The sequence below is a fragment of the Castanea sativa genome, chromosome 1, assembly GCF_040712315.1.
Source record: "Castanea sativa cultivar Marrone di Chiusa Pesio chromosome 1, ASM4071231v1".
Classification (NCBI taxonomy): Eukaryota; Viridiplantae; Streptophyta; class Magnoliopsida; order Fagales; family Fagaceae; genus Castanea; species Castanea sativa.
In genome coordinates this window covers 67,300,426-67,325,155 of record NC_134013.1, presented here as the reverse complement: position 1 = coordinate 67,325,155, position 24,730 = coordinate 67,300,426, and the positions used below count along the sequence as shown (strand labels likewise).

General features: G+C 35.8%; 3 protein-coding genes across 5 annotated transcripts; 1 reads left to right on the top strand and 2 right to left on the bottom strand.

The window, feature by feature from the left end:
* Positions 1-730: 730 nt before the first annotated feature.
* LOC142635331 (peptide deformylase 1B, chloroplastic/mitochondrial) lies at positions 731-6,589 on the top strand. The gene is made up of 6 exons (XM_075809515.1): positions 731-978; positions 1,103-1,241; positions 3,011-3,203; positions 3,988-4,098; positions 5,723-5,785; positions 6,226-6,589. Exons 1-6 carry the CDS (start codon positions 753-755, stop codon positions 6,325-6,327), a joined length of 834 nt encoding a protein of 277 aa, XP_075665630.1. The 5' UTR covers positions 731-752; the 3' UTR covers positions 6,328-6,589.
* On the bottom strand, positions 5,716-11,743 carry LOC142635326 (polygalacturonase At1g48100-like). The gene is made up of 6 exons (XM_075809508.1): positions 11,558-11,743; positions 10,188-10,319; positions 8,783-8,956; positions 8,477-8,684; positions 7,866-8,056; positions 5,716-7,676 (listed from the first exon to the last, which is right to left on the bottom strand). Exons 1-6 carry the CDS (start codon positions 11,741-11,743, stop codon positions 7,269-7,271), a joined length of 1,299 nt encoding a protein of 432 aa, XP_075665623.1. The 3' UTR covers positions 5,716-7,268.
* A 1,409-nt stretch (positions 11,744-13,152) lies between these two features.
* On the bottom strand, positions 13,153-20,798 carry LOC142614486 (U3 small nucleolar RNA-associated protein 18 homolog). Of its 3 annotated transcripts, XM_075787005.1 has the most exons (4): positions 20,559-20,798; positions 18,726-18,896; positions 17,665-17,760; positions 13,153-15,144 (listed from the first exon to the last, which is right to left on the bottom strand). In XM_075787005.1, exon 4 carries the CDS (start codon positions 15,119-15,121, stop codon positions 13,415-13,417), a length of 1,707 nt encoding a protein of 568 aa, XP_075643120.1. In that variant the 5' UTR covers positions 15,122-15,144; positions 17,665-17,760; positions 18,726-18,896; positions 20,559-20,798; the 3' UTR covers positions 13,153-13,414. The 3 variants fall into 3 exon arrangements, with proteins under 3 accessions (XP_075643120.1, XP_075643138.1, XP_075643129.1); XM_075787023.1 differs by lacking the exon at positions 18,726-18,896 and having other exon boundaries at positions 20,559-20,769; XM_075787014.1 differs by lacking the exons at positions 18,726-18,896; positions 20,559-20,798 and adding an exon at positions 19,635-19,927.
* Positions 20,799-24,730: the final 3,932 nt, after the last annotated feature.

The window sequence follows — 24,730 nt, the reverse complement described above, 5'->3', positions numbered from 1 at the left end:
CTAAGTTATGTTAACTATCTACCAAATAAATAGTCAAACTCTTTAACCCACACCCAACAACAAATCATACCCATCTACAATAACAATCAAATAAAAAAAACCCTTACTTAGATACAAATTTGTTGAGAGGGAGGAGCAGTGTCAGACAGAGGCAATGTGGTGTGAGGCAGTGAGTTACTGAGGAGTGTTAGAGGCTAAGTGTTATGGGTGAGAGAGTGTTAGAGGGTGAGAGAGTGTTAGAGAAGCTGAGTGTTATGGGTGATTGATGTGTATTTGTGTGTTTTAAAATTTTGCCCAGCAAAACTCGAGTCTATAAGACTCGAGATCCAAGTAAATTTTAATTGAATATCGAGTCTTATAGACTCGAGATCTATGTGGTATAATCGTTTTTTCCTAAGAAAATCAAGTCTTAAAGACTCGGTTTTGATTTAAAGAACTCGAGTATTTAAAACTCGAGATCTATGTGGCATTTTTACTCTCCAACTCATCAAATACAGAACGAATCTCTGGAACTCGAGTTTTATATAAATGCCGAGTTTCTAAAACTCGAAATGTTAATTTGCTAAAATAATTCAAACGTCTATTAAGTTACTATAATGAATGCCCTTACTATGCTAGTCATCAAATATTTTCAATATTTAAATGGTTTTTTATTTTTATTTTTTTGATTTACACATATTCTTTCACTTATTACATATATATTGTGCCCGTCTCTTACAGTCTCACACGCCTTGCTTGCTAGTTTTGTGGGCATGGCTTGCAAGACTTGTCTCCACTCATTTTCTCTCGTCCCCATTCTCCATCGCCGCTCCTCCACTCTTCCCGCCATGTCTCACCTTCTCAACCGCTCATCCGAATCCGGTCGGCTATTTTCCTCCTCCGCGAACCGGCCATCACCACCACCACCAACAACTCCGGTCCACGCGCAAGCCAAGCGCGGCTTCTCATCCAAAAACGACGACGTCGCCGTAGCTTCTCGTAAGCGCACACACACACTCTCTCTCTCTCTCTAAATATTGAACTTGGTGGAGCTCTGAATCTGATTTCATAATTAATTAATACTGAATATGTTCGTTTTTTGTTGTTGTTTATTTTGAATTAGCTGAGGATGTTCGGTTTGAAGCGCCATTGAAAATAGTGGAATATCCAGACCCTATTCTGAGGGCGAAGAACAAGCGAATCGATTCGTTCGACGATAATTTGCAGAAACTCGTCCACGAAATGTTCGACGTTATGTATAAGTAACTTCTCTTATCCCAATCCACTTCTCTATTCGTTGTAAATTAATAATATATGTTTCATTTCCGTCTCTCCCATCTATAATGTTACAGTTTTGCAATGCTCACCAGTCAGCGCTGTCACTATTTTTATTACGTACCAATCATAAATAAAATTCCAACTTAGAAAATGGGTGCCTTTTGTATAAGCCGTTGGAAAACGGTGTTTTGAGATTAAAATCAGCGTTTGTAATAAAAGCTACTAGGAGTTATGGTTGCAAATCAGAGTTTTGAGTTTAAAAAAGTAAAAACGCTCATTTAAGCTTTCAAAATGCCTAACTAAACGGACTCATATTCGTGAAAAAAACAATTGAGAAATTTTTTGTCACTTGACTTATTGATTTTAAAAGAACCCATTTTTGATCAATAGGAATAGGAGGAAAAAGGTGAAGGCGATAATATTATGATTGTCCTAGAGAGAGTGCTTCTTATTTCATTGGAGTAATGCTCTAGACTCAACAATTGAGTTAGCAAGCTTTTGCTGGTTCTCATTTGGGTCTCCATTCAGATCACTTTTTTTTTTTTTTTACCACCATTAACAAATTTTACCTCTGCTGTTGTGAAAATTTAACAGTATTCTAGGCCATGTCACCATTTCATTGTCACCTCCGCAGTTGTGAAATTGATTTCATTGCTGTTAAGCTTATTCTAGGCCATGTCACCATTTCGTCTGGCATACAACAACAACAACAAAACCTTTAGTCCCAAGATTTTCGTCTGGCATACAACAACAACAACAACAACAACAACAAAACCTTTAGTCCCAAGATTTTCATCTGGCATTTACGTAACTATTTTAACAGTGGATGGATGTAAGGGTGAAATTGATAATTTTTTTTAAAAGAGAGAATTGTAACTTTTAAAATTTGAAAGATGTAAATCAAAGCTAAAATTTAAGGACTAAACATTCAATCTGGCCTTCTTTTTAATATTTAGTGATTTTTTATGGTAGTGTACTGTAAGCCTGCTACGGTTAAATCTTTGATGTGTGTTCAAAGTCCATGTTTGACAACTAAATTGAGTATCGCTTCATTGGTGAAGATGAAACCTTGATGAATTGGCACTGGCCAGAAGCTTTGCTTTTTTTTTTATTGGTAAGTTACACATGCACCCAATGTGCTATAACTCATTGGAAGCCAAAAACTTTGCTTTGAGAGTATTTATTTAAAATTTTTCATGAAGGTAATTAAAAGATGTAGGAATAAAAATTTAGAAGGGTTCATATTGCTTTCCTCTTTCATATCTATTGGCTGAAATCCTCTTGCAACCTGTGAAGAAGAGTAAAAAATTGAAATTTTCTTGACTTACCACTTAATGGTGCTGTTGTAAATCTCACTTAATGATTCTCGGCATTGGCCTCATCCTTTCTGGGGGTGGCTACTCTAATCCGATTTCACCTTTTGGATCTCTTTGGAGCTTATAATTTTGGTGAACTGTATACTAAAATTGTTGTTAGTAATCTTTTGAAACACCAAATCAAATCTTTAGTTTTGTAGACTTGTTTACTTAATCTGAAGTGAAGTATTGCTGCCCCTTTTGTAGTTTTCCACTTAATCTGAAGTGAACTATTGCTGGTCATGAGGTTCAATAAACTCATTCACTGAAACAGTTTACTGTGTTTGAATTGAATGGTTCTGTGATTAGGTTTTATAGAATATAGAGTTAGATTCTTATGAACAATCCTTGCTATTTACAGGAGTGTGAACAATACTTGTTGGCTTCCTTTTCCGCAGAACTGATGGCATTGGCCTCTCAGCACCCCAAGTAGGAATTAATGTTCAACTCATGGTGTTTAATCCTGTTGGAGAACGTGGTGAAGGAGAGGAAATTGTTCTTGTAAATCCAAGAGTATACAAATATTCCAAGAAAATGGTGCTTTTTAATGAAGGTTGCCTGTCCTTCCCAGGGATTTATGCTGATGTTGTGGTATTCAAAGCTGATTGATTCCTTATTATCTCCTTTTTGGTTTCACTTACATTTTGAGTACTCTGTAGGACATGGCCACTTTAAATAAGCAATTTTATTTGGTGCATATTAATACCTTTTTCCAATTCAGCAATAATTCACTTATGGTCTTCTCATAAGTCTTAACTTCATTGTTGACTGGGTTTATAAATATTTGGAATGTGCCGGAGATTTTTTTTTTTTTTTTAAATATATATTGGTAAGTTACACATGCACCGAATTAGTAATGAAACCCATGACCTCACCCATCACCTAGAACTTTTAAGGGGAGGAGGTGCCTGTTGAGCTCGAGCTCATTGGCAATGTGCAAGAGAATCTTGAATGAATGTGTAGAAGTTATTGAATGTTTTGTTTGTGAATTCATTTTTATAGGGGCTTAGCTTGTATTGCTCACTGACTTTGTGTATTTTACTCCTGGCTGCTTCCTCATTTCTTGTTGGTAATAAAAATTAAAAATAAAATTATGAGTTAATATGATCTTTCTCTAAAATACTAAGATATCATTAGGTATTCTTTAATAAAACCCAAGCTGGATCCTCTGAATATTTTCAAGTTTTCTTAAGATTTCCTGCCTAAAGCTTCTTGAGCTCATTGGCATCACTTGAATTCTTGTCATGAGCTCAAATCAGAAAGAATATTTTGTAATGCTCTCCATACAAGTTTTTACACTGTTATTTATTTATTTTTGGATTGGTAAATTACATATGCACTGTATTTACAATGTCTGTCATGTTTGTACTTGCAGAGACCAGAAACTGTGAAGATTGACGCACGGGACATTAAAGGAGCAAGGTTTACTGTCAGCTTGTCTGATCTCCCTGCACGAGTGTTCCAGCATGAATTTGACCATTTGCAGGTCCGCCCTCCATTTTGATTCTAATTTAGTATTTCTGGTAATACAACAAAAATCTTGTCCCTTGAAACTGGATGGAAGGTGTAAAATTTACAGTTTTAGAAGCTAAATCCTATGGTCCAAATGAATCTAAATTTTAAATTAACCTGGAATGTGGACTCACTAGTTAATATGACATACCACTTTTGACCTTCCCCAGATCTTAATAGAATCAGAGTTTCCTATGAATGTAATAGAATCAGAATAACGAATAAGTAAGAACTTCATAAGATGCATATGAATGCATATGAATGCAAGTCCACTCTTTTCATTCAAAACAGGGGGAAAAAAAAGAAACAAAAATGATGCATGAAATTATGAGTGTTCTATTCATTTCAAGTAATTAGTACTATGAAAAAAATAGACAAGGGAATGGAACTACTAATTTCCATCTCGTATTTCTTAGTTTGTAATACCAATTGCTTGTTTTTTTTTCCCACAAAGTCTTCAAACCCTTTAGCTTTTGATCTGTCATCATCATTTAAAGGAAGAAGGATTTTAATAGTGTACCAGGTTTTAAAACAGATGCTTAGGTTAGGCCACTAGGGTACTGTCAAATCAAGGAAATGGAAACTCTTTGAGATGTAATATCCTTAATATTAGCTGGAGGCATCTGCTTAAATGCCATGAATCTCAGAAAACTTACTATGTTGCCTTGAGCCATTTATATACCTGGGTTTTATCCATACGAGCTTTAGCAAGGAAATTTATTGATGCAATCATCTTCTTTGGTTTATTCCTCATGGCCCATTTTGTTCTTTGTAAAAAAGTTCCTATCATTTCATAAACACACTTTTTGTGAGTATAATTCTGTATAAGGAACCTGAAACAACACCAAGAATCCAATTCAAACAAGAATGAACATTTATGTCTCACTTTTCTACTGTTGTGATGGCTAAGTATTATAAAAATAAAATTAAACAGATGAAACCTGATAGGCTACAGATTTTTATGGAGGAAGTGAAACAAAATGCCAGGGCTGTAGAAGTGCAGAAGCCTGTTTAAATAGGAGACAAGCAGTGCAATAACCTTATAAGGTGATTGGAAATAAAAATCATAATTTCGAGAGCTTGGTTAAAAAGGAAATCAATCTGGCTTTTAGCGCTGGCTCTAAATGTTGAATATAAAAGGCCACTGAGCTATAGCGCAACTGACACTTCCTCATCCCATAATAATGGGATGAAGGGTGAGGTTTTGGGTTCAAGAACCACAAAGTTCATGTGTAACTTACTGATAAATAAAATGTTAAATATCAAGGACAAGAATCCACTTTATAAAATTGAGCTGCATAACAGGCCTGTTCCAATATTTCATAGTGAAAGGACCTATATTATTAGTAACATGATCTGTTCAATGCAGGCAAACCATTTTGTCTAGGTTTGTGCAGAAATGACACATTTCCTTGTATCCTCATTCTTAACACGGCAATATAATGCATTTTGCATATGGTGAAACAATTTAGATTGAACCTTTCCAAAGGAGCATTCATCTATGTTAATGCCTATGAATGCTTAAGGGTTTGATTTTTCAGGGCCCAGTTTTATGTTTCACCTGTAATTCTTTCTTATAAGATGACTTGAATTTGCAGGGTATTCTATTCTTTGATAGAATGAGTGACGAAGTTCTTGATAGTATTCGCACAGATCTACAGGTAAGCAAGCATGCCTATAAATCTCATGTTTTCTGATCTCAGAAGAATAGTTTCCCTGCTCCCTTGAAAGTGTATACCACGATGATGCTTAGAACCTTTTGTTTCTATTGGAAAGTATATCTATTGATAAAGGTGAACCAGCAATGAGCAGTGACAACTGCTCTTTGCTTGTATCTGATACACCATCCTTGTTAGATGGCATCAAGAAATTTGTTGAACTCAAGCATCATGGGCATGACTAGCCGATCTGTTGGGTGACTAAATGTGTACAAAAATTGTTGAAAGCTTTGCTTTTGGTGCAAATTGAAATGTTTTTGAGATTGTTTTGGTCTGCCACATGTTTTGAGTGATTGTGGTGTAGATTTTCCCTGTGTATTAACAGGATCCTGTCTTCGCAATGGAAAAGGAATATGTTCATTTTGTTTAGGTAATTATGACAGGCTCTAGAAAAGAAGTACAAGGAGAAGACAGGATTGGCAAGCCCTGAAAGAATAGAAACCCGCCAAAGGAAGAAGGCTGCTGCTGGTTTTGGAAAATCTTGAACATGCTGGCTTCCATGGACACATTTGGTTTCCATATTCCATATTGATAATTCTTAATCTTGTTTGTTTCCATTTGTAATATTTTTAACTGTTCTTTTGGTTGCTTATCATATGGGAAAGCTGAGTATTAGGCATGGTGCTGATTGTTTCATACGTTGCAGTGCTCTTCCATTCAAGGAGATGGAAGGGAATGTTTGATAGGTTATCTTGTAATGCAGAAATTAGAGTTTTCAATTTGATTTTCTTAGAAGGCTTCACTCTATTGTCCTATGTTGTATTATTATTTTGGTTGTAGAGCATGCAGGTCTGCTTTAATGTTTCAAAATGTCAATTTCTACTGGTTTGTTTGATATCAAGCAAATTTCGGTCAACTGCAAGACATTTGAAGTCAGTGTCATTGGCTTCATTTTTATTAATATCTTCACAAAAAAAAAAGTTGGGAGATTGGAGAAAAGTAATATCTTTGTTTTAAAAAAGTTGAAAATCTTTCTTAGGAGAAAAAAGAAAGAACGAAAGAATAATAGAAAAAAATGGGCAGAAGAAATGAATTTGTGTCTACTTTTCCCTGTTTTATTTGTTCGAATGAATTTTCTCTTAAGAAGAATGCATCCATTTTATTTCTAGAAAACTTCTTTTCTAATCCAGGTCATGAGATGAACGCTAGCAATGTTTAACAAATGGGATAATACATTCAAGACTTTCTAGAAACTGGAATTTATTACTTGTATAAACTAAAACAAATAAAAAAAAAAAAAATCTAGAAACCAGAATCAAGTAAATAAATGTTGTGGATTTGGCAATATAGATTGTTCCATTCCTAGGAAACAAACACATAAGGAGAACAAAATTCACACTGGCATCATTCGTAACGCATTCACTCCAAATCAACTAAGTTGGACATGAGAAACCACTGCATCCATGCACTGCATCTGTCCTTGAGGCTAAACCCAGCAAGAATTACCATAAGACTGAACTTTAGTGCTTGATAGCTTGCTTGGCATCAAACAATCAATTGGAGGGACAGTCCTAGTTCTCAGTGTTCCATATGCTTTCCAACAGAAAGAGCCACACAATTCGAAGTTAAAACTTGGAAGTGGTGTTAGTTCTATGTTAGCTAGAGATAGACCGGTGCATGGCAAACTGTTACTGCAGGCAAAATGTAAAGGTTTTACTGTGTATGTTCCCCATATATTCACATAGTTTATGCCTGACACTGCCACAGCTGATGTATCATTACGGCATTCGCTTTTGTCGCTAGCACAGTAAAATTGGTCGATCATGATTGGAATTTCAACTTCATAAACTTGAATGTTTGAGAATGTGATTCCTTGGACAGAACCGTAGCCTCCCTGCGGTTGAAAACTATAAGAAAATGTCTAATAGGGGAGATGTAAGTTGGATGAGTTTGAAATAGGTTCTACTTACCTAGAGTAGAATACTGTGAGTGATTATGTAAATATGCTCTTAATGGCATTTATGATTTGAATTAAGGGGAGGTAATCGATAGTGTATACTGATAGAGTGTTTATAATTTATACCTGCCATGTCTTTATTCTGACACCAGTCAGTGTATTATGCAGTGTGACATCTCGGACGATGATATTTGAAACACAAGCTTTGGTTTTACCCGCTCCCAGTGCTCCAATGCTGATTCCGTGTCCAGGTCCACAGTTGATGTTGTGTATGTAAATATTTGAGCATCCAGTTTGTATGGATATGCAATCATCTCCTGCAGAATGCAGTAGTTTTTATCACCTTTACATAACTACTCATGACACAGATTCCTTTGGTCTGATTCCAAGTTGTACAACTAGTCATGTGGGCATTGAGAATTTTTAGATGTAGGATTTTCTATCTTACCATTTGAGAGAGAGAGAGAGAGAGAGGGTTATATATGCTTCCATTTGTTTTAGTTGGTTGTTTTCCAAGTAAATTCTCATTCTTTTTTATATTCCCTGCTTGATTGTTAAATATCTTTATGTTCTTCATTTCAGCTTACAGCAAGTGAACAACTGCCGATAGTGTTTGTGAAATTACAATATAATTCTACCCTTATCTAGAGTGAGTGATGCTAGGGATACTATAAATTTTACCACATTCATTAATAGGAACTCAAGCAGTTTTCATTTAAAATTTTAATGTCGCATACCACATGCAAGATTAGCTCTGTAAATGGTTACATCTTGGGAGTTTTGTAGGTGAATTCCATCTGTATTGGGGCTGTCAGCTGGGGCTGAAATACGTATGTCGAAAACCTGAACTCCTATGCAATTGTCAAATTTGAGGTGGGTTCGAGCACTGTTTTGTATCGTTATGCCGCTTACTGTCACAGCTTTACTTCCATAAAACCTCAATGCCTGTTTACCATAATAGCACCATACATGTACAAAAGCTCTTTTAGAGTACAGCATTGCTAGAACATCGTGAATAGTAGAGCACAAGTTAAGGTTGCTACCGTTGGTTTGGTGCTTGGCATTCTTCCATAGTCATTCCACCAGGCTGAGCCTTGTCCATCTATAACACCTTTTCCTAAAATTGTAATTCCTTTAAGATTTTTGAATTGCAGCCATTGTAAGAGACCTGAACCCCAAGGTTGAGAGCTTGTAGGGGCTATAATTTTGCCATCCAACTGCATTATATTTGACTAGTAAGTACTGACTCATATATTCAACAATAAGACTTCACACATTTTAGCATAAAACAGTTACTAGTCTAGGGCACACACAATGCACGAGACAGTTACTATTTTTTGTGTCAATGTTTTTATTTTTATTTTTGTTCAATAAAAAGTTTTGTGTTTCTTCCAACTACGCAACAAAATCATCAACATAAGAGCTTACTTTGTTTGGCCTTGTTTTGTTATATTAACTATTTTGAGCATTTGTATGAAAATATATATGATCATTCTTGTTAAAGAATGGAGAGGTCAATAAATTTATTTATAGATGAATTTCTACCATGGTATGTTGAATAACATATACATTGTAAGATGAGCTTCACATGTCACCAAAAAAAAAAACTTTCATGTAATCAAACGAATCACTAAAAAACTTTATGAGAACCATAGTTATAACAATCTCCTAATTTCTATAACAATCTCCTAATTTCTATATGCTTAGAAATTGATCTTCAAATTCAAATTATATTGCATCAAAACACTAAAATTGTGCAATTCACTCAATGACTAAAATACTAATATCAACTAAGGGGAAAAAGAAAACACAAAAAAATATAATGCCACAAATCATTAAATTAAACAATTAAAAATAATATTATTACTTTTGTCATCTATTTAGAATTTATTTTAATAATTTATTTTTTTTAAATTCATATTTAGAGTAGGTACTCTCAACCCAAATTTGAAAATTTCCATTTTTAAGTAAGTGCACAAAAATAGATCAAAATAGACCGAGTTGGACCAAAACAACCAAAAGGAACCAATTAGACTGTAATGGGACACAGTGGACCTAAATAGGTCGAACTGTGCAAAACAAAATGACTGAACCAAACTGGACCGAAAGAGATCAAATGCACCGAACTAGACTGAATTATCAATCACATCGACTTTTTTTTATTGATTTGTTCTTCTAATTTTTTGATAATATTAAATATATTGACAAATTTAATTTATACATTCGTCTTGGACTTTTTTTTTTCCTAATAATATCTAAGATGGTTTAATGTATTTAATATTATCAAAAAATTAGAGGAACAAATCAATAAAAAATGGTAACATGGTCGATGTGGATCAACAAGAGCATGAAAACATTAAATGTTATACTTCAACTATTAGATATTATATAGATATAAATATAGCTGATATGATAATGAAATATGGGGTTGATAATTTATTAGTGAACCTGAAATTGAATGTTTGGTTGACAATTTGGGCCAGAGAAAGTGATTGGTTTGACGAGGAACACAAATCCATATGGAACAACCATGGTTGATCCTTCCACTTTGCAAGCTGCTGCCCATGCTGCTTCAAATGCCTGCATTGCATAATTACATGGACAACTTAAAAAAATAATAATCTAGCCAAAGAAAAAAAAAAGAAAAAAAGAAGAGCATATATTGTAACAGTATTATTAATAATTGTAGACATGAGTTACGAGTCACGATTTTTCATCAAAAAATAATGCTTAATTCTTTAAACTCTTTTTATATATTTTTTTTATTATATGTGAATTTTGAAAATTTAACTATTAAATTTCATGTTATTTATGTTCATAACACACATGTCAAATTTCGTTCAAATTGGATGCTATTTACTATTCGATCAATACACTCATTTTTTATGCATAATCTTAGATCACAAAAATTTGAAATTTAAACATTTGATTGATGACATTGTTATTGATCTTTGATTTTTTTGAAATTTTGTAAGCACGAACAATATAATAAGAACATGCAATCTAATAGTTAGATTTTCAAAATTCACATCCAATAAAAAAGTATTGCGAAGTTTAAAGGGTTTCGGTGATGATAAGTGATGACATTTAGATATTGGTCTTATTTTGTATTTTGTACTGCTACATGCCTACATGGGATCTTTGCCAACTCTACAATAATAGAAATTAGAAATTAATTGACACCCAAAAAAAAAGGGGAAATTAATATGGGATAACAACTGGTTGACTATCCAATATTCTGTTTTTTTTTTTTTTTTTTTCCTTCTATTTTTTAATGATTATGATTTCCCTTTGACTTTATCTCCTTCTTGCTTATGTGGCCATTTCGTTATATGGAAGCAAATACTTTAATCTTGAAGTAACCAGCTAATTGCCCCTCACGTTTGCACCAAGTGCCACAACACATAGTGGGTAACCATTCCATGACTCTTTCTTCTGCTCGATAACTTGGAACTACATGTTTGATTTTGTTTTTTAACAGAAAATTTTGCATTTGGCCAACGAATCAGTTAGCAAATTTTGTTGTTAGAGTCATCACTAAATAGTAGAAATCATCTTTAAGTTTCTAAAATATTGATACTCATCTTTGGTTGTCTAATGAAATTCATAATGAAGCTAACATGTTCAATAAGCTGAATTTATAGGGGTATATAGCTTTATAAACTTACCTCATCTGTACCTCAAGAATCAACAATGTAGATTACCATTATATCTAAAATATGGAAAAACACATTTTTGGTTTTTATAATGAGTATATATAGATTGGCTATGTACCATCTGAAATTTCATGAACTAATAAGAAGGCTTTATAGAATCACCTTTGTGTCGTCTGCATATCCATTGCCTTTAGCACCATACTCTAGTACATTAAAGATGGCATGGTTCCAATGTATTGGTTGCGGTATGTAACTTTGCGAAGAACTGCAATTCTCAAAGCTTGAAGACCAAACAAACAAGCCAATGAGAAGAGCTAATGTAAGCCCTTTAAGGTTAGACCTACTCATCTTCATTTTTGTGGGGGTCTGTTTGGGTAACCAAGAGGGTATGTGGGCTTGGGAGTATATATAGATAGAAATGCTTGTGCCACTAGGCACTAGGTGCATTGCACATGAGCTGACATTCTAGTTTAATAATAACAAGACTTGTTTTATATCTTCTAATTTTCATTATTATCTTTATCTTACTTGAAAATGAAATCATGGGTACCCAGTTACATTACAGGTTGATCAATTAGAGGTGTACAATGAGCCCAGCTTAACTCAATTTGTCTACTTTTTTATTGATTAAAAGAACACATTCTAGCTATTGAAAGGTTTTGACCGTTCCCAGACACTTCTGTTTTGGCAATGAATAGAACATCTTGCCATGTTGTGGCATGCAGGCCGGTTAATATATATATATATATATATATATATATATATATATATATATATATATATATATATATATATATATATATCATATTCTGATCATGGAAACATACTGATGTTCCCTTACAAGTTACAAGTTCTCTTCAAATAATTCTTCATTATATATATTCTCTCCATTTCACTTGAAATGAAAACAATTCAGCTTATTACAATTACGATTTGATTTCCTAAATCCAACAATGTTGTCATTTAAAAATTTTAAATGACATGAATTTGTGCACTAGAAAAGAATATGATGTGATTTTGGATACACATTTAAATTTATAATAGTTAATCTGAATCATGAAATGGATTAATTTCATAATCACTTCAGCCCGTTGAAGATTTGTATAAGTAGGGATATCATATGGCATTTTCATTTTATGGTTCAACCAAGGGAGAAAGTTCAAGATACGATAAGAAAAGACTGTCTTATACAGAGGTAACGTGAAAAGATTGAATTACAATTAAGATGAACCAAGCTATTTCTTATTCCTCATCTTTTGCACAAAATGTATTGTCATTCAGCTAGTGTGGCAAGTCAGTTGGATTTTAATTCAGAAAGTGCTGATTCAGCCAATAATGGAAATAACTCGTTATCATCTTGATTGGGAGGAGGATTAAGGGAAAAACCAATGCTATACTTAGGATAGAAAAATAAAAAAATAAAACATTCACCTGATGTTTCACTGTAACTTGCTGAAAAGGATAGTTTGGTAAGAATAAATTGAGATAGAGAAGGTCCTGACCTATTTGTATATCCAGGACAGTAAGACTGATAAGTCTTTAAAACATATCTGTAAGTTTAGCCCAATGGGAAGAATGTGGCCAGCAAGGTACCCTTTGTTGTGTGGGATAGTAAGAATGTGGCTACAAGGTGCCAATTCAGGCACAAAACCTGACTTGGAGATCACAAATCCATAGCCATTTATTCTGGAAGAGAGCGGTTTACAATCATTTCAATAAAAGAAGGATTATCAGATTGTAATTAATACAGCAAGGGATTAAAAGCAACAAAAATTTTCATTAAAAAAAATGGTGCAACAAAACAAAAACAAGCTGTCATACGCAAAATTTCTGCAGAAAGCTTTTCTGCTGCCAACTACTAGTACAAGCTAGAATTACCGCAATTAACCAAATCAAATAAAAAGAGAATTCAAGACTTTACTTTATCCACTAACAATATGAAACCTTACCAACAGATCATCTTTGGGCCTCAGTCAAATGATGCTTTAGATATGTGGGAATGAAATGTCACATTCCTTTTTAAGCATGATTGTAATGATGCAGCTTGTATAACAAAACTTTTCCACCAGCATTTCCCATGGCCATGAAACCACCACCAGGACTGAAATCCAAACATAGCGGATATTGTAGGGACTTCTTGAGGGGAGGCCAGTTTGAGAATACCGTAAATGATGGAACATGTATCAACTTTAAGCTGTTCTTCTTCATGCTAGATGAAATAGCCAATATTTGAGCATCATTGTTAAATTTCAGAAAGTCCACTTTGGTGGTTAGATTTTCTATGGTCTTGATAGGCTTTCTCTTGCCCCCTAAGAACTCCTCTCTGTTGTAAACATTCACAATCCCACTGTCTGAACCAGCTGCAAACAATTTTCCATTTGGGGAAGTTGAAAGACTTGTACCATTTATGCAACCTGCATCAACAGCCTTATGGAAGCAAGCCCTTGTTCTCAAGTCCCAATGGTAGACCTGGCCATCACCACCAGAGCTCAATAATTGCTGACCATCATTAGCAAAAGCTAAAGAACGAGCTGTTCCATTCATCTTTAGAGTCCCGATCAGTTCCTTTGTTTTGGTAGAAACCAGCAAGATATAACCTTCATTTCCCACAAAGGCAATTGTACTTGAATCAGGGGAAACCTCAAAAACTTCCAAGCTTTTCTCCTCCCTGCCAACCAGGGGGCCAATTTTATCAACTTTTGCTTTCACTAAATCAAAGCTATAGAAGAACTTTCTCCTTCCTGCTACAATAACCTGAGACCCATCAGGCAAGAAAGATGCCTTTCGAATGGGGCAATCATCAAGGAAGATACTTTGTATCTTGGTATTCCGTTTGCCATCAATCTGAAAAAATCTAAGCCTTCGATCCAATCCTGCAGCTAGTAGCAGCTGCGCATTTCGATGGAACTGAACTGAATTTATTGGAGCATTTGAAGGATCCTCTGCATTTGCATCTACAAGTCTTGAATATTCAAGACGTCCAGGCAACAACTTAGTGCTGCTCCTCACAACAAGGTTTTCATTTGTTTGAAGGATATCTTCAACAGCTTCAACATTCTTGTAATTATGGGCCAGTACTGCCCCATTTTCTTCATCCGATGATTCGTCATCAAAAGATTTATCATTCCTTGACCTTGAATCAAATTGGGCCCACTCTGTGCCAGGGTTCAGCTTAATATGCTGAGCCCTCAATCTCGACACATAGTCTGCACCTGAAATCAAACTCTCATCCTCTTCCTTCCTCAACTTCCTTAATCTGTTAACTTTAGCAATATTTATGTTGGTTTTATCCTCTTCCTCATCCACCCAGACTGGTTTTCTTTGCTTAGTTTCTAGCTCGTCATTGCTTATTTCTGATAATTCTGCATCCTCTTCATGAACAGAGAGTATGCTATTTGCAGAACGATCCATTATGAATAAAGCAGAACCTTTCTCAAGCTTGTCTTGAATCTCTTCCTTGTCATCCTTCCCGAACTCAACAGGGGAATATAGAGATCCAAACAAAGAGTTTTCAAGCTTCTTCATTTCTCTTTCTTGCTCAATTACTAGCATCTCATTCTCTTCATTGTGTTCTTTCTTTTTCTTTTTCTTATTCATCCTTGAAACATCCAAATATTCATTTTGAGTATCTTTATTCCCTTGCATAGAGGAGAGGTCATTGATATCCTCCCTTTTAGTCTTTTTAGCTTTACTTTTGGGGGGAATATTTTGCGATATTAAACTCATCTTTGACAAGAAATATCCTGCTTCTGCAAAACCAAACAAAATGAAATTTAAATGATGTACAAATTAACAGCCAAAAGATCTCTTGCTTCGGAATATTTACAGCAAACCGAAACATAATTTAGTCAAGGAATTATATCATGGAACTTCTTTTTTAAAGTAAGTAATGCTATTGAAAAAAAGCACAAAAATAGGCGCAGCTTTGCAAGCCTCGTACACAGAATGTTTTATCTCATGGAACAGTAATTTTATATTCAGGGTTAATCATAAATTATTTCTCATTTTGATCCACCACCTTTGTAAAATATTTAGCAACTAAGACAAACATTAATTGTAAACTAAAAAATATTGAAATTCTAAGAGAACTCACAAGGTAGAGCCCATAATATAGTTCAACTTTTGAAAAAACTAGAGTTGTAGCATATTTATCTAAAGCTCCACACGCAGATACACAGACTTAGAACAGGTCAAAGTTCTCTTACAAGCATAAGACCTTTGAAGTGATCTCAAAACATTCAACCCGAAATCTCAATGCATAACCAATATAATTTCAAATTTACCATGACAATAACCAGAAGGAATCCTCAAACATTAGAATCACAATCATCCTTTTGAGTTTGAAAGAAATACAAATATTTTGATTTGATTAGTAATAGATATTTTAGTAAAAATAGAAGAGACATCATTTACCTGGGGTGCGTTAGTTGATCAAAGAATTACAAACAAAAAGAAATAAAATCAATAAAAGACACAGGAAGCAGAGAAACACGCTTCAGGGAAAAACTCGCAGCCTTCCTAAATATCACCAGAAGTAAATATAGCATCAAGATGTCAGTCTTGCACACACACAGGTCTGTTTGAGATAATATATTTTCATTGGCTTATTACTTTGCTTAAAAATAAGCTATATCCTAGAAAATGTGAGGCTTTAAAGTGAAAATAAACCTTATCCAGACACACAAGTACATCATATGTAACTGTCAAACTCACAAATGTCCTAATGATTACTGGCAACCATGTCCAATTCAATATGACCATATAACATAATAAATTAAAGACCTATTACATGCATATAATGTTCTTTTGTGCTCTTTTCACACATAAAATCTGGACTTTGCTCAACCAAAATAATTGCACACTTTTTTTTTTTCATAAAATCGGGAATTTATTCACTTTACTACCATTTTTTATTTCCAGCATTCTATTAGTTTCTCTTTTTGATTTGATTGTAATTGTTTATGATACTTTGCGTTCACCGTCATGAACATAGAGTTCTCATTTTCTTTATCAATAAATTCTGATTAATAATATATAAATTAATTAAATAAAAATAAAAACCTCATGCATATAATGTTCTTTTGAGCTCTCCAAGTTGAAATCGTCTATTGTAAAGACAAGTTCATAAGTCCTCCTGAACTTGTCTTTCCTCAAAAGAGTCGAAACGAGTTTAGAATTTGAATTTCCTAAAAACGAGATCAAATAAAATTTAATTCACTTGAGATTTGTCTTTCCTAAAGATGAGTTCAACTGAAATAAATTGAGACAAAACCCATCTTCCCAAAAAATGAGGTTCTTTTGAAATGGTGTCTACTGAAAATTTGGACAAGGAAGTTTTAGCAAACATCTTCTACGTATTTAGAAACATTTACAAAACATCTAATAGATATTTAGCTGAACAGTTGCAAAGGCATTACGAGCCCTATAATTTCTGGAAAAAAACATACAAAGCACCTTGAAAGGAACTGCATATATAGAAAAAGGGTAATATCAAGCAACATCAACTTCCTTAAAAATATAAAAATCTCAATAAGCAAAAGCTGGAAGCACCATTTTCACAAATTTAAATTGATGAACTATCTCATCATTGAAGCTTCCAAGGCTCTTAAGACAAAGTTTTAATTGATATAAACATAAACACATATTACTGCTGGCAGTAATACTTCTGCCCTACCTTCATAAAGTTCTAAGGCATCCTAGTGAGCTACCTGAGGAACAAGACTTACTGATTATTAAGTCTAGTCACAAGCCATGAAAAAGGTCAAGGAAGCCGCATACTATAAATGACCGCTAAGGATGTCTGATCTCCATAATGTCCCGTTTCATATACAATTATTAATTTTACCCAAGAAAAAAAAAATCAGTTAAAAAAACTCCAACAATGAAATGCACCATCTCGGCATCTCCCCAATTCAATGATATATATACAGATGGGCCAGGTCTAACATAATCAATACTCAAAAAATCACAAACACTACAATTTTATCATTCCAGTAAAGAAGCAGACACAAAATATAAACAAAAAGGAACAGAAACAACTTAAGGAATCCATAGATTCTAGGTGAAATTGACTATGATGGTGAAGTCCACTATATAAAGACTACCGAAATAAGCGTTTCAATTGAGCAATGAGCATGGAATCTGATTGGACCTACCACCGTACAGCAATAGCAATCCCACTTCCATAATTAAAAAGAATGCAAATCTTTTTATAATGTAATTTTGTATTCCTCATATAAGAGGGAATGCACAAAACCATATATGCTTACCTTCAATTCTGCCCTTTTCAGATCCACCTACGTAGGGACTTCAAACTTAGGCCTTTTGGGAGGTTTCCTTACTCCTGGCTTACTAAGATTAAGATCCTGCATAAAGCCATGGAGTGATTAAACAAGACAACTAAGCATTCTTAGAAACAGAATAAATAAATAAAACTGTAAAATAAAAACCAGTACAAGTACAGAACAACCCAGTGAACACAGAATTCACAACAAATGAGTTCTGTGGAAAGTGGTAAAAGGTCAAGCAATACAGCAACAAACAATAGACAAACCTTAATCCCAAAATTTTGGTGTCAAAAAGTTACTAGATGCATTTAAAAAAAAAATCTTTCCCTAATACTATACTTCATTATTACAATCCTAATTTCATTTCAACTGATAATTGTAGTTACAAACTAGCTTCTGCTTACATTTCCAAAAAAACAGTAAAACGTTGGCGGCACTATAGATATACGCATAACCCCATAAAATGTTGTATCATCTAACCACAATCACTACTTACAGTTACCACCAAATTCACTGAAGACCCAAATAATAACAATGCCACAGAGAGTAATTCATACACTCACAGGCCCAAATTACAACACCAGACAATTCCAAAGCTGTGTAATTCCATGTTACCCAAAACCGACCATTATTTGTATTACATATTGCCTATAATTTTCACATATTGCAAAATTTCTTATCATATGTAGAGAAAAAAAAAAACAAAAACAAAAACAAAAAAAAACAAAAACACACACACACACACATACATACATAATAAAATTAGAAGAAAATTACATAGCAGATATATCTCTCCAAAAATATTTTGGGTTCCTCCATTAATATGTTGGCAATGCACAATTGTAAATATTCACTTTTAGGGTCCGTGAGCGTTTTTAAAACCCAAAACCCAGTTTCGCAACAGCGCTCATTTTAAACTCAAAACACAGTTTTGAAACCGCTTATACAAACACAAACGCACCCTTAACTGAGTTTTAAGGCAAAAAGAACAAAAGGGGTTGACATTTTTTTTAGAAAGCTTAATATTAGACGCAAATTACTACCTGGGAATACTTGAACCAACCAGCTCGGTCAGCTGCTAAGCGAATTTAGACTATCCAGAACCAAATCATTCAGCCAAAGCTCTTAAAAAAAAAAAAAACATATTGTGACCGGATTGAAGAGTGGAAGTGAGATTGGAGAGGGCGAAAGTTTGGCGGTGGCGGCGGCAGCAGCTGATGCTGCTGCTGTTGCGTCCTTTGGTTATGGGAGCCGCCATGAAATGTACGCATTAATTATAAAATGGTAGTTTTAGTGTTTTGAAATGAAAATTCAGACACACACACACACGGGGGGGGGGGGGGGGGGGGGGGGGGGGGGGGGGGGGGGGGGGGGGGGGGGGGGGGGGGCCGGGGGGTGGGGGGGGGGGTGGCGCTGGGGGGGGTGGGGGGGATGGGGGGGGGGGGGGTGGGTGGGGGTGGGTGGGGGGGGCTGGGGGGGGGCGGGGGGGGGGTGGGGGGTGTGGGGGGGTGGGGGGGGTGGGGGTGGTGGGGGGGGGGTGGGGGGGGGGGGGGGGGGGGGGGGGGGGGGGGGGGGGGGGCGGCGGGGGGGGGGGGGGGGGGGGGGGGGTGGGAACCTGTCTATAAAAAGGTGCGGTGCACCATACCGGTTCGTGCGGTTAGTTCTAGGGGTGTTTCGGTTCGGTTTCCGTGGATTTTTAACTATTGGCCGAAATGACCAAATAGTTAAACATACAATCAGTTTCGGTTTGTTTCGGTTTCGGTCGGTTTTTCGGCCGGTGTTCAGTTGCAGTCAACTTCTGAATTCAGTCACAAAAAAAAACAACTCAACATCACATTTTCCCCATAAGAAAGTGTTCACAAAAAATAGCATTGATTTAATTAAACTGGCTTAAAATATAAAAAAGAGAAAGGGGTTAGCTAAAAAATTAAAAAGAGGCTAGAGAAGGTCACCGTGAGAATGAAAATATCAAGCTACGTGGGGAGGCCGGCGTGTGAAGGCCGGCATGTGGAGGCGGCAACAGAGGCGTGAGGGAGATGGAGGAGATGGAGGCGTGAGGGAGATGGAGGAGATGGAGGCGTGAGGGAGATGAGGGCAATGGAGGACTGAGGCGTGAGGGAGATGGAGGCGTGAGGGAGATGAGGGAGATGGAGGCGTGAGGGAGACTCAGATGAGGGAGATGGAGGCGTAAGTTAAAGTGGGAAAGTAGGGTAAGGGTAGGGTTTTTATTTTATTAGTTTCTGTTTAATTTAATTAGTTTAAGTTTAGTTAATTAATCTAGATTATCTAATGGGCAGTGGGCTTCTTTGAAAAAAAAAAAAAAAAAAGGCAGTGGGCTTGAGTAATGTTGGCAAGGCCTAGCCCACATTTATAAATTTATATTATTTTATATATATTTAATAAAAAAATATAATATAATAATATATTTCGGTTCGGTTCGGTCAGTTCAGTGCATTCAAATCTACCACCGAAAACCAAACCGAAAATTTCGGTTTTTTATATAGTAAAACCGAAACCGAAATAAAACCGAACCGAACCGAAAACTTTACAACGGTTGGGTCGGTTTCAAGCGGTTTTTTCGGTTCGTCGGTTTTTTGCACACCCCTAGTTAGTTCGGTTAGAAAAAGCAGTCCAAATACTCAAAAAACAAAACCCAAAATCACACGAAACAACCCACATAGAATTATCCAACAACCCAAATATTCATTTTATATATATATATATAATATATAATAAAGAAATAAACATATTCATAATATTTCTCTAATACCCACAAAAAATATTTTAAACCAAAATTTACAATATTTCTAGAAAGAATAGAAAGGAAAAACTGAAAAACATAGTAGTTTGATTAAGCATCAAATAAATTCACATACTTGGTAGCAAGGAGAATTGGAGAAGTATAGTAACCTATAGCCCTAGCCCGTTGGTATTGAGATTCAAAACCATCTTTAGAAAATTTGCAAAGACTTGTTGTGACAAAATGGAGAGAGGAGAGAGGAGGAAACTTGGTGAACGGCGGCAGAGAGCAGCAGCGTGCGGCAGAGGACGAGAAAGGAGAGAGTGAGAGAGTGAGAGAGCGTGTGAGAATAGAGAATGAGAGGGTGTGTCTGATATAAATGATAAAGCAAAAACTTTAACCTAGGATTAAACGACGTCGTCTTGAACTTGACATTAAATTTAATGTTAAGTCCAAAACGACGTCGTTTAAGCATATGCTTTTTCTTTATTCTTTTTTAAAACCCAAACAATGTCATTTTATAATTTTTACCTTAACCATATGTCCCTGTCGTATCACTTTCTTCTTCATCCTTCAAATCCAGTCGCCTCTTACTCAACAAAAGAAAAAAAGTCCCTATCAAAAAAAAAAAAAAACAAAACAAAAGAAAAAAAGTCAATCGCCTCTCCTTCTTTGAGTTATCTTCCCCACTAAAACATATAAACACATATACAAATATATATATATATATATATATATATATATATATATATATATATATAGCCGGTTCGGTGCGGTTCTTATTGGTGGACAAAACTCGCCACCACTAGTCGCACCTACGGGATGGGTATTTGAAAAAAGCTGCCAACCACCGCGCCGAACACCAGCGGTGGAGCACTGTGGTAGTCTGCTCGGTGCGGCAAGGGGCGGTTCCATCGGTAGTAAATTACAAGTTTCTCTCATGTGGTTTAGTTAAAATTTAAGTTGCATACCTGTAATTTGAAATTTGATACTTTATCCACACGAGATTTAATTAAAATTTAAATTGCGTACTTATGGTTTGATATCTTATGATGCAAGTGTTTCGTTGATTCTTTTTTATCTTATTGGATATTATATTTTTATATTTTTTGTGTTTTTGAAAGAAAGACATAAAAGTGGAACAAAATTACATATTTAACATTGTTTTTAACCGAGGTGGGTTAAAAAATATATAACTAAGCTAATTCAGAAAGTTAGTTATAATTTCGAAAAATATCAAAAATACCACTAATCTAATTAGATAATCCTTATTTTTTTAAAAAATAAAAAATATGGTTAAAATTGTAATTCAACAAAAATTTTATAAAAAAAAAGGCGTAAATGCACTTTTAGTTCCTATATTTTTGCCCCATTTTACCACTTTTAGTCTCTAATCCAATTAACGCGTGTTATTTTAGTCCCTACCGTCACCCAACTAACAGAAATTGCTGACGTGGCTAACGGAGGGATTAAAATATTAATTAAAATCCACCGTGGCTCCTGTCACCCATGCCACATGGATTTCCCGCCCCATTTATGTCACACGTGACCCCCACATGACCCTCACTCCAACAACATCAGTACCAAAAACCCAAAATTCCCCAAATCAGTACCAGAAACCCTAAACCACCATAGCAGACCAACAAACCACCATCGCAGAGGTACAAACCATCATCCATCATCGCAGACAAACCAACCTAGAAATATAAATATATATACCTAAACCCATTTTTCTTGGAATAGCAGAGAAGAAAAAAGTAGTGAGATCTCTATCTCTGTGAAACCAAACACACAGGTATTAGCTTTCTTTGTGTGTATGTCTTTATATATAGCTAGCTTTATATTATGCGTAGGGGCCACAATGTCCAATTTGTATATTCGTTGTTGGGTTTTGACTTTATTATGTTTGTTTAGTAACTTTTGACTGTTTGTTGGTCCTTGTCTGAGCATGTGTTTCTTTGTGGCTTCCAATGTGGTCCCTGTTTTCCTCTGTTGAAGATAATGGCTGATTCTATGTGTGATGTATACTGAATTAGTGGGCCAAAATGCTGAGTCATTATTAAAGTGATTTTATGATATATAATGTTAACATGTGTTTGTTTGTGGATTACTATGCATGTGTCTATATTTTATGACATTGTTGTTTACTATGTTTCTGTTTGTGCTTTCCAAACAATGTTGGAGATAATGTGCATTACCATATTATATAATTCGAAACAGCTGAGGTGGATTGTGGAATGATGAGTGGCTGATTTGGCAAATAATTAATGTGTGATATTTTGTTAACGAACGAGTGCTCTTTGGAATGTAATCAATAGTAATTAAATGGTTTATATGTGTTTTGCATGCAGCATGAGTGAGCTATTTAGCTTGTCTGTGCATCATGGTGGGTATTTCACTGATAACCCTAGAAAATATGTGGGAGGTGTAGTGGATGTAGTAGATAATTGTGACCCTGATGTGGTCGAAGACAGAGATCAAGGTATATGCAGGGAATTTGGATACACCTCTCGTGAGTAGGCTTTGGTATAAAATGCTTGGTAATGATCTAGAGAAAGCTAATTTCCATTTGATAGTTGATGATGATGATGCCATGTTTATGATGATTTAGTGATAGGTCATGAAGAAATTCATGTGTTTGTAGAGCACCCCGTGGATAATCCTATACTAGTAGATGAAGGTGAGCATATGGCGTAGATGTGCGCCCATTGGCAAGGTGGAGCAAAACCTTTTACCTTATGGCACGGTAATGATGATGCCGATCATGACGAAGGTAGTGAAGATGCTGACAATAGTAATTCTCGTGCGTGAAGATGATGATGATGTTGTTGAGGTTGATGCCGCAGGAGGTGTATTCTAGGAGAGCAGTAAGGAACCTATGACTCGTGGGCCAAAAATGAGAACAAGGATGTAGCCGATAAAAGTGAGCCAGTGGAGGAGGTGATGATGAAGGAAGTGGCCTAGAGGATGAAGATGTAGTGAATCCCGATGAGAGGGAGTTTGTGGAGGATAGTAGTGATAGTTGGGATGGTTCTGATGAGGATAATACCGAACCAGTACAAATGGGGGCTGGTGTAATGAACTCTAATTATGAGAGTGAGGAGTTGCACAGTCTTGAGGAATCATCATCTGATGATGATATTGGGGATGATAGTGATGATGCCTCTGAGAATGAACTGAAAACACCTATGGAAAAGGGAAGGGGACAAAAGAGGACCTTCCCAAATGTTTAAGCCAATGCTAAGGCTGAACATATCGATTTGAGAAAGATATGTTGTTCACAACAGCTAAGCAATTCAAAGAAGCTATAACCGATTATGCGGTTCATGGTGGTGGGGGATCAAATTTGCAAAAAATGATTTGCAAGAGGGTAAGAGCAATTTGCCGTGAAAGTTGCAAGTTTGTGGCATATCTAACAAAGGTGCCAAGAGAGAAAAGCTACCAACTAAGAACACTCGAATCGGAACACACATGCACTAGGAGTTATAAGAATCCAAGGTGCACTTCTTCATACATTGGGAAGAAGTTGATGAAGAAGGTGAGAAGACAACCTAACATGAAACTAAAAGACATCCAAGATGCCGTACATGAGAAGTTCACAGAAACATAACCGGCAGGAAAAGCCGGCCAGGGGCTAGGGAGAATGCAAGAGAGTATGTTGATGGGACTCACACACAGAAGACAATCGAGCTGGGGAGTATTGTGAGGAGTCCGAGGAGGGCTAGCCCCCGGCGTACCATACTTATGAAGGTACATACCTTCAATGAAGGTGATTTGGTTGCCGAAATGGACTTGGCCCGTGGGGTTCCTTATTTTGAGAGGTACATATGCCTAGGGTTACAAGAGGGTTTATGGCCGGATGCAATAGCCAATAATTGGTTTGGATGCCCGCCACTCAAGACTAAGTCGGGTGGGCAATTAATCACAAGAAGGTTGCAAGAGACCCTAATGAAGAATACTTCCCACTTGCATATGCTGTAGTGGAGGCTGAAACTAAAGACTCCTGGACTTGGTTCATAAATTTGCTACTTGCAGACATTGGTCAGAACAAAAGGTGGACATTTATATCAGACCAGCAGAAGGTATGTATCTTTATTACCATATCTATATGCATTACCATATTGGATGTATAGAGTTACTAACACCATAATTGTTGTTGTTGTACGGCAGGGTTGGTGAGACCTTCATTGATAATTGGCCACAATATGAGCATAGAATCTCCGTCTGAACACCTCTACAATAATCTCAGGAAGAACCATCCTGGTATTCTCATCAGAGACTTCCTTTGGAAAGCAGCCAAAGCTACTT